Consider the following 10,359-nt stretch of genomic DNA (forward strand, 5'->3'; position numbering starts at 1 on the left):
CTAATCGATCCCACTTAAACCCTCTAAAACCTAACCATGCATCAATTACCTACTCCAATGATAGCCAGACCTTAGTCAACCTAAGCAGAGGCTGCATGATCGGGTCAGTAGAAATTATTAGAGATTTTGTATCCTAAAGGAGGGGGTCACATTGAAGACAAAAAGTAGTTTATGTTGTGTTCCCCAACTTTCCCTTTTCTTTTCCTCTAAAATTTATTAAGCTCACAAGAGCCTTTGTTCATTTGCTCGATTTGTGAACACGGTCATGTTTGATTTGGTCACGGGTGAGAAAGTAGAAGTTATGCTTGTGAATTACAAGGTCAACCCTATAATCTACTTCCACAAGGTTCAAGATAAAAACAAGCACAATCAGCAATCACAATCATAACTTCTACCTTTTCATGTTCCACTAACCCTGAGAAAGTATAATAGTTGTGATTTACAATCACAGGATCCAAGAATCACAAGGCATTCACAAACATTCCTCCAAAGCATGGCTTCATGCATGATTGCAGTTGGGTGTACTTTCTCATTGGGCAGGGGAGACCTCAAGGGTTTTTACCAACTGGAAGCTTGCCAATGTGGAGGCAATGATTAGGGTTAGTTTTCCCTTAACCTAACCAACCATAAAAAACAAAAAATTCTTTATTAAATTGACCCAACTTTTTGGTTACTTATGGGCATGTTCGACATGTGGTACAAACCTGCGCAAGGACAAAGCGGTCCCCACGAGGGTTGCTGTACCGCATTTGAAACCAGGGAACAAAAGCGGTCTTTGTTCCCCTTGTTGGTTTTTGAGAAGGGCACGTCACATGAATCAAACGCCACACGTTCTGTTTGTCCCATGAATCAAACGTGCACTAAGAGTCCAAGATGTATACGCACTTTGTGTAGAAAGATTTATATGTAATAGACCAAGCATTATCAAGTAGCATCGGCTTAGTCCAGCAGATGATGGGTCATGTCATATTTTATATGATCAATTCATTGGTGATATTCAATCCTCATGACACATCTCACTTGATGGAGATATGTTGTGGGCTCCACTTTTATGGCTCCCAAGTCAGACTCAGTTTTCAAATGAGATGTACAGTGGGGGATTGAATGAAGATGATGATTGGTTATATGCAGTATGACCTGATTTGCCCTCAGTCCAGCCTGATTGGCTTGACAGTCAAAGATTATCCAACCTTTTGTAGGAGGGGATTGAGCCGTAAATATAAACTTACCGGGTAGGTCTGACCTGCATTGCAACAGGGGCAAGTCCTAGCAAATTGCACCCTAGGTTGAACACTAGGCCAGCTGAAAGCTTATCTAAGATTCTGTTTGGGAACTAATGGTTGGGGATTGAGCTTATGCATTTGGTACAAAGTAACCTGGTGGTGACTGTTTGAGAGAATGCTGTTGAAGAGGTAGTTTATTATATATATATATATATATATATATATATATATATATATATATATATATATATACATGGGAAATGAAGTGAGATATCTTCTCTTTGTGTTTGTACTAAACATTGGATTTGGTAACTGCCATCTCTTCCAAATCAAGGAATTGGGTGCTGCTACTTTTCTAAGGTTCAGTTTGAGAGATGGGAATTGAGCCAACTTGATGGAAATGAGTCGGAGAAAAACTGTTAGAAACGGCTTTGGAAAGAGTTGGAGGAATCTATCTTGTTTCTCAGTACCTTTGATTCTTTCAACGAATTAGGATGCTAAATTCTTTTCTATTCTCTCTCATGTTTGGCAGAATCTCTTTGTACATACACAATGAGGAAAAATAGAGATACGTACATATATGGGAAATAAAGCAAATGAGAGTGGGCAAACACCTCATCTTTGTTAAGGAAACCAAAATAGAGAAAAAGGAGAAAATGGTAGACATGGACTGCCTCCCTATTTTCATGAATCTACCAGTTCCACCTTCCCAAACATGGCAGACGGCAGTCCATCATTCATTTCTCTTTGGTAAGTTGGTTACCATATTCCAAACAGTCTCTAAATGTATAGACTCTCTCGGACTGCCAGTTTTCAAATAGAGCCTAAAGGTAAATACATCCTCTTTGTGAAGGAAACCAAAATAGAGAACAAGGACTAAATGGGGAGGTGAACTGCCTCTCTATTTTCACGAATCTGTTAGTTCTAACCTTCCAAACAAGGTAGATGACACTCTACATCAGCCATTTCTCTCTGGTGGGTGTCATTGTCTTTCCAGTGCACTAACTTGGACTACCAGTTCTCAAACAGAGCCTAAAGGCAATTCTTCCAACATTCAGCAATAGAAATGAGACACTTAGCATGTTTCTGTGGTCCTTGCTTTCTTGATGGAATCCCATGCCAAAAGTTTGCGTCCTTTCATTTTTAAGGAATTTTAATCCTCATTTTTGAAGCCTCTTCTGTGTATATGATCATGCTTTCTCCCAAAACTCTTACTAGAAGATCACTATTCTATATGCATGGGACGACTTTGGTTGGAAAAATGTCAAGGTCTCAAAGTTTCTTTATAAAAGAATGGCTGCCAAGTGTATACACTCCTATCCGTTTTTAATAAAGTTAAAAGCTACAAGGTCCCATTTATCTTTAAAAAAGAGGCAGTTTGAGAAGGGAATATTAATCGCCATGTGACGCGTTTGACAAAATGTCAAGGACTCAAAGTTGCTTCTGTTTAAGAGTGCATTTTTTTTTATGCTGGTTGTAGCTACGTGTGTGTTTTTGGGTCCCCACTGAGCCCCGCGTGACGCTCAATAGGGTGTACGGGTTGTACATCCTGCAGGCTGATGTACGGCTCTCCCTTACACCCCACTGAGTGCCACACGGGGATCAGGAACATGCAGTATAGCTACAATGCGTGTTCCGAGGTGCACACACAACACCCTCTCATCCTTTTTCATGAATCATAAAGTAGCAAAGTTTCTGAGGACCCATTTAGCATTTAAAAAAGGAGAGAGAGAGAAGCAAGATGATAAAAGTGGACAAAGTAACCCATACACAATACAATAAAAACACTTAGTTAGGACCTATAACACATGGGCACGTTATTTTTGCGTAGTTCCCTACGGGCCTAAATTAAACTATCCTAAAGTTTAGACCTTTTAGAGGTGCAAAATGTCTCTACATGTGATTGGTCTAACGGAAGATGACAGTATTTTACTTAAAAAAATGATGCTTTTTTTGGAAATGCTGTATAATTTTCAAAATCCCCCTGATGTTCAAATTCACAATTTTTTTATTTTTTGCACAAGCAAATTTTCTTTGGATATGCAAACTTCTTCTCAGGTATCCAAATATGCAAATTTCCTCCCAGTGAATGTCCTCGTATTTGTACCCTTTATACGATTTAATTAAAAGAAAGCTTGCACATTTTGGGGACATTCGCAAGCATGAGTTGTGAATTCATGTCCTAACCTTCACACATGACACATTTACAAACATCCGTTAGACGACTGTCTTCCCTTTGCCATTTTAGTAAAAAAGAGTTTGTATATTTTAAATACCATTACAACTCATAATTGCGAATGTCATACTGTATTTACAAATATCACGACATGTCAAGTAAAAAACCTCATGCCTGATATTTGCAAAAATATTGCTAAAAGTAAAAAAACCTTGGGCCCCACTTCAAAAGTGTAAAGGACCTTCTTAGTTGATAATCCAAATTCGTGGCTACCAACTAAGAAGTTTTGTGGCACTGTTTCTAGAAACACGTCATTTTCTGCATACAATGCTTTCATTTTTTCCGATGGTCTAACGTCTTTATCACAACTACTCTTATTTCAAGCCCAAACAGTGCCACCAAGCTCGTGGTTTGTAGCCGCCCATTAAAGTTTTGCTCTTGTTTTTCCTTTACTTTACTGAGGCCGCATCAACAAGCATTTTCAGTACATGATTATTGAATGCTTTGCTCAAAATGGCGAACAGGGACACGCACGTCAATGACAACTTTCCAAAAACCCTTTAAACAAATGAAAATTGATTACAGAAATTTACTCCAATCATTGAAAACGTTGTGCAACTTTGAATAGCTAGTTTGACATTTTCTTTCATAAACTAGAGCAATCATACCATGAGTAGGGGTGTCAAATGGTAGGGTTTGGTTAGGACCCATGTGGAATCAGACTTTGAACCAGATTTTTGGGTATGGTATCGGGTCCCGACTTGGGTCTAATCAGTTCTACTATAAGAAAAATTATACTCGGACCCACCCCCGATAAGAACTACATGAACCAAACCTGAACCATACTCAATAAAACCATATTTTTATCATTTTTATATTGAAAAATTGTAAGTCTTAATCAGAACTTGAGTCAAGTCCGGGTAAACCAGGCATATTGACACCCCTAACCATGAGGCCCACCTCAAAGGGTGCATTTGTTTCAATGTGAGGGCCGGGAAAACCTTTTGCTGCAACGGGCATGCACTTGGAAAACTCACCACCTGTGCCCTTTCCCCGAGAAAGGTCTTCAAACCCTGCTAACAAAATCACCCGCAAGGGCTCCTCCACTCATCTAGTAGCTAGGGGGGACTTGAGAATGTCACCAGGGACATCATAAGTTCAAAATCCATGGATGTCGAACCTCATTTCTGCAATGTCAAAGCTGGGTGTACTCCCTGGTGAGCGGGGGGGACACCCAAGGGTTTTACCAACTGGAAGCCAGTCAATATGCTGTCTGTGCTGAAGTTTTCCCCTTGGATTATCCTAAAAAGAATATTCAGCCTAAATCAGACATGAAACAGATTCTGACAACATTGATTTGAATTATTCAAATTGAATCAGCCCTTTTACGATTTAATTTGGATCCAATTCAGGCCCCCTACTGAATCGACCGATTTCATGCCTGATTCAGTTGTCAGGCAGAATCGGCCCGATGTGGTCTGAATCACGTCTTATAAATCGGATTCTTTCTCTCTGATATTAATTGAAGACCATTTGTTTGAATACACTGATTCAAAATTATTCGCTTCAATTCGATTCAGACTGATTCAAGTGGTTTTTTTAGAAGATCGATTTAATTCAGAAACTGATTCTGACAACATTGATTAACCCCAAACTTAGGGCACAACTCAACGATGCAGACTTGGTGTAGACTAATATTATTTCCTGATATTTCATAGCTCTAATGTTAGAAAAGTTGAGATAAAACTCATGCATTGTAGACCCGCATACATATCCAACCTGATGAACTTCCAAATCCAGAGCCATGTGCCATCTCTTCAGTTGGGGCTCTCACTTGGAGTATCAGGTTGGACAAGAAGAAAAAGCTGTGTTGTGGTCCACTTTTGATACCTTCACCCACATGGTATCAGTGTCCCCCACAGTGCACATCCCCATACTATTCTGAGGGAGGATCAGGTGAAATGTGATTGCACACTTTTAGTGTGCTGCTGCACCTAATCACCAACCATCTTTGCGATAAAGCTTATCAGCTATGCAACAGCACACCAAAAGTGTGCAATCACATTGCACCTGATCCTCCCCTATTATTCCATGCACAAAATATTCGGTAAACCATCCCAAAGTATTAATCATAACTTTGAATAAACCTACTCCTAGCATTAATGTCAACTTATTTTCTACACCCAACTTTGTTTTATTCCAATTTCTAAATGTGGCTGTCAAAGATTCATCCAGACTGGCATTTGAAGCATTACACTCTCATCCTATATATTTACTTTCATTTAATCTCATATGTATCGTTCCTATTATCATTCACAATGGCTAAGGGTCATCTGCTGCTCTTATCCTTACTGCTAACACTTTGCTTTCCAAGCCCTGGTTCAGCTCAACTGAGGTACAATTACTATGCTTCCACCTGTCCCAACCTCGAGAAAATTGTCCGCAATGCGGTCAGGGTGAAGTTCCAGCAGACGTTTGTCACGGTCCCTGCAACAATCAGGCTCTTCTTTCATGACTGTTTTGTTCAGGTTTCATTTTTCTTTCACGTGATTAAAGCATATCAGTGTGCATAATTTCACTCAAAAAGTGGTGCTTAACCCTATGGTTTTAGGCTTGTGAACTGATTGTGAGGTGTGATTGCAAATGGTGTCATAGGGATGTGATGCATCCATACTGATCGCATCGACTCCGAACAACCAGGCCGAGAAAGATAGCCCTGACAACCTGTCATTGGCCGGCGACGGATTCGATACGGTGATTAAGGCCAAGGCTGCGGTGGACGCGGACCCGAATTGTAGGGACAAGGTCTCTTGTGCTGACATTCTAGCCTTGGCAGCCAGAGATGTCATTGCACTGGTAAGGCAACATGAAAGCTGTGTGTGTGTGTGTACATGCGCACGCTTAACAACTTATAATGTGATCGGTATACGTTGTGAAAATATCTATAAAATGAGAATTTTTGCCTTTCTTCTCAAAAAAACAATTTACAATGTGATTGCCTTTGTAAGGCAAGAATGTGTATGCGTGTAGTGCTAACCGCTAAGGTGCCTGAAAATGCAGGTTGGGGGGCCATCTTATGCAGTGGAATTGGGAAGAAAGGATGGGCTGAGCTCAACCGCTAGAAGCGTTGCCGGAAAGCTTCCTCAACCAAGCTTCAGTTTGGATCAACTCAACTCCATGTTTGCTGCAAACGGTCTTACACAGACAGACATGATTGCCCTCTCAGGTTAGTGAAGAAATTGAGCCATTGAATCTTTTTCAGAGTTTCCTGTTTAGCTCTTTTTGTTCCCAGTCAAGTTCCTATCTCTAGTATGAGATTCAGGATCTAGGATATCATGAATTTTTGGCAGCTAGGCTTGATTGTAAGAAAGAATAAACAATTGCATAGATATTCGGGGTTCCTTGCCTGTTTGGAATATATGAACTAGGATAGGAGTTAATGCATTTGGCAAACAGTTAGTCAAACTACCATCTGGTAGCTGTTTCGAAACTGGTAGCTGGGATGGGAGTTAATGCATTTGGGATGGGAAGTGACATTGTATTTACAATAAAGCATGGAATTGACAGCTACCTCAGGCAGGATTTGGCGGTTGCCACTTCCTGAAATGCCACTTCTCAACCCAGCTACTAGTTTTCAAACAGGTTAGCGGGAACTTGGAAAATTCAACAAAATTCCTGGTTTTCATGGATTAGAAATCATCTTAATATTTGTAGCTAAACTTAAATCACAGTTTTGTGCACAACCAATCGTTCCAAAAACTATCAGCCAAACTTGACTTTCCCACTTGATGTACTACCAAATTAAAGTTTGCACTTCTGCATCGTGTTTAATTGCAAGCATTATCTTGTATGCGAATTCACGTTAAAAAACCTTAAACATCTATTATTGTTTCTTTTTAATTTCTAATACCAATATATATCAAATTTGTACTTGTTCTAATATTCCCATAAATCCGCAAGGGCTTCATGTCGGTGACGCCACCCGGGGTTACCTCACAGAGAGGTAGGCCCATTAACTGACCCGGTTCTTGGCAAGGGTTTATTGTCATTAAAAAAATTATTCTTATAAAATATTGCCATCTTATGAGCTATAGATTTAAGTTGGTTAGCATCCCATGTTTATAGTGTGGATTATACTACATGACAAAGAATGGATCGGTTCCAAGTTTGGCCCATCAAAATGGATCCTTCGACAGCCCCTAACAAATTAGATTGCTTTGAAAGCTTTAGACTAATTTCTTATCCAAAGGCTGATTCAAATTGCTTATAGCTGATCACAATTAATCAATCTCATTACCTAAAATTATCTTAACGTCTTGATCAATTTGTGGCTGCAGGGGCTCATACAGTTGGATTTTCACATTGCAGTCGGTTCTCTAGCCGCATATACAGACCTAACAATGGAGTGAACTCAACAATGAACCGGACCTATGCAGCCGAGCTCTGCGGTATGTGCCCTGTGAATGTGGATCCTAGGATAGCCATCAATATGGACCCAACAACTCCAAAAATATTTGATAATGCCTACTACCAAAACCTACAAAGCGGCATGGGACTCTTCACTTCGGACCAGACCCTCTTTACCAACTGGCGTTCTCGGCCTACCGTCAATGCATATGCCAGAAACAAGGTCGTGTTCGAGCGAGCATTTATCACTGCAATAACCAAACTGGGCCGGGTCGGAGTGAAGACTGGGCAGCAGCAGGGAAACATCCGGCGTGACTGCAGCATGTTCAATTAGGAAAGAGGGCTATGTGGAACATGTCCTATTAGCTAGCAATGCTTATGCTCTTTGGTTCACTTCTTGGTTTGCCTGTATCTTGGTGTCAAGCTCATTTGTTAGGCTTGTGCTCATAAGATAAAGAATTGATCAGTACATTGAAATATAAATAAATAAAGCAACAAAGTCTTTCTTCCTTTTTCTTTTTGCAGGTATAATAAAGTGTATTTGGTGCTTTACAAGATGCTTAGAACCTCATCCTTTTTTCTTTTCGTTTGCAAAAAAAAAAAAAAAGCAGTGGATGAGTTATGAAGTATGAAGGCTACCTTGGTGTAATTTAAAACTTCATTTTATCAGCCTGCCAGAATTAAAATCACTACTAAACCGTCACATTATTACTAGGTAGGGACCAGTAGCGATCTAAAATATCTGTTTCTATCCATTTCACACTGTTTTTAACTCGTTAGAAGGCAAACTATTTTCAGCACCACCAATGTCTTGGCCAAATATAGAATTGAAGGAGGCTTGGAAACAAGATACAAATGCTCAGAGATAGACCACCTACCAAGTTGCTGTTTTAGTAATACGAACAACAAAGATAAAAGATATTTTAAGATCACGGGATCAACCCAAACCCACTCGCCCAACTCTCCATCATGCACTAGCACTCAAGTTTGGTAGGATAGACCAATCATACCTATGTATCACAATCCGAGGATTCAAGAGTCCATGCTTATAAAATCAAGCATATTGAATACATCTGTAAGGTCAGATTTGAGAAAAACATGAATAGAGCCCTTCAGATGCCTAATATGCTGGTGGTAGATAAGAGTGGGCAGCTACCTCTACCCTCTCTCTCTCTCTCTATATATATATATATCTATATATATATATATATATATATAGAGTAACGGGTAAGTACTAAATGCAATATGCTAAATGATACGTGCTAAATGAGTTTTGTCTGCTCTCCCAGTATTTTTTTTTTGCAGTTTCGATCCCATAAATATGTTGCACATGATCGATTTACGAGGAATCAACACCTGGATCATGTATCACTACAACAGAGCAGTAGATTAGCGACGACCACCTTTCGTCGCTAATCCGTCGCTAACCATGTTAGCGACGGATTAGCGACAACGCGGCGACAGTATGCTTACGTCGCGAATATTTCGACGCTAACTGGCGACGGAATTATTCCGTCGCCAAGTCCGTCGCTAATTGCGACGGAATAACGAGCGCTATATTCCGTCGCCAATCCGCCGGTACTAAACGGCGACCACGGCGTGGCGACGGATTTAATTCCGTCGCTAAGCCGTCGCTAGATTAATATGAATAGCGACGGAATCATCCGTCGCAAAAACGAAAAAAAATCAAAAAAAATTTATTTAAAAATTAATTACGGAGAACTGTACAATTTATATTTCCTGTAAATAAAAAACAAACCACACAAAAAAATTCATATAACAAGTATCTATAATAATTAATCGTTCCACCTTAAAACTAAGAAGTTTAATTATTTACAATTCAACAATTACAATTAGGAAAAATAAAAAAAATAGAACTTCTTCAACACAGTCCTCTAATCATCGCCAAGATTTTGTGCGTCTTCTTGTTCATTGTCTTTATCTGTCCCTTCAGCTCCACTACCCTGATTATCGCTAGCAGCCTACACAAGAAAAGAACAGTCAGTATTGATAAACAAAATATAATGAAATAAATTACACACTATATGTGATTCTATCATGTGCTCATGTGTGATCTAAGGCAATAAAAAAACTCTATATGTGATTCTATCATGCTCATATGTGTGCTAAGGCAGTCAAAAAATTGAATATGTGATTATAGCATGTTCATATGTGTTCTAAGGCATATAAAAAAACTCTATATGTGATTCTACCATGCTCAGATGTGCTTTAAGGCAAGCAAAAAACTATATATGTGATTCGATCATGCTCGTATGTGTGCTAAGGCAGTAAAAAAATTGAATATGTGAATATAGCATTCAAATCATTCGTTAATTGCATAAATTATAATACATTCAGATAAATTACAATGCATTCGAATCATTCGTATCAAGTATTACAATACATTGAAATAAAATTTTTAATCATTCACACCAAGTATTGCAATACAACTCACATCAAGTATTACAATGCATTTAAATAGAGGTTTGTAGTATAAGATTTTTTTCACTAGCTTGAGAATTCTTCCTCGTCACTAGTTTGACTTTCTTCTTC

At 39.2% G+C, this 10,359-nt stretch overlaps 1 protein-coding gene across 1 annotated transcript; it reads left to right on the top strand.

The window, feature by feature from the left end:
* The first annotated feature begins 5,717 nt into the window (after positions 1–5,717).
* Positions 5,718–8,358, top strand: LOC149838919 (peroxidase 51-like). Its single transcript, XM_090007846.1, has 4 exons — positions 5,718–5,927; positions 6,055–6,255; positions 6,460–6,625; positions 7,737–8,358. The coding sequence occupies exons 1-4, from the start codon at positions 5,718–5,720 to the stop codon at positions 8,138–8,140; spliced, it is 981 nt and encodes a 326-aa protein (XP_089863972.1). The 3' UTR covers positions 8,141–8,358.
* Positions 8,359–10,359: the final 2,001 nt, after the last annotated feature.

The sequence above is a fragment of the Nuphar pumila genome, chromosome 5, assembly GCF_984573655.1.
Source record: "Nuphar pumila chromosome 5, dmNupPumi1.hap1.1, whole genome shotgun sequence".
In the NCBI taxonomy this organism is placed as follows: Eukaryota; Viridiplantae; Streptophyta; class Magnoliopsida; order Nymphaeales; family Nymphaeaceae; genus Nuphar; species Nuphar pumila.

Coding starts and splice junctions, on each gene's coding strand:
- LOC149838919 (XM_090007846.1), top strand. CDS start 5,718: ATGGCTAAGGGTCATCTGCTGCTCTTATCCTTACTGCTAACACTTTGC. Junction 5,928..6,054: donor TTCATGACTGTTTTGTTCAG/GTTTCATTTTTC, acceptor ATGGTGTCATAG/GGATGTGATGCATCCATACT. Junction 6,256..6,459: donor CCAGAGATGTCATTGCACTG/GTAAGGCAACAT, acceptor CTGAAAATGCAG/GTTGGGGGGCCATCTTATGC.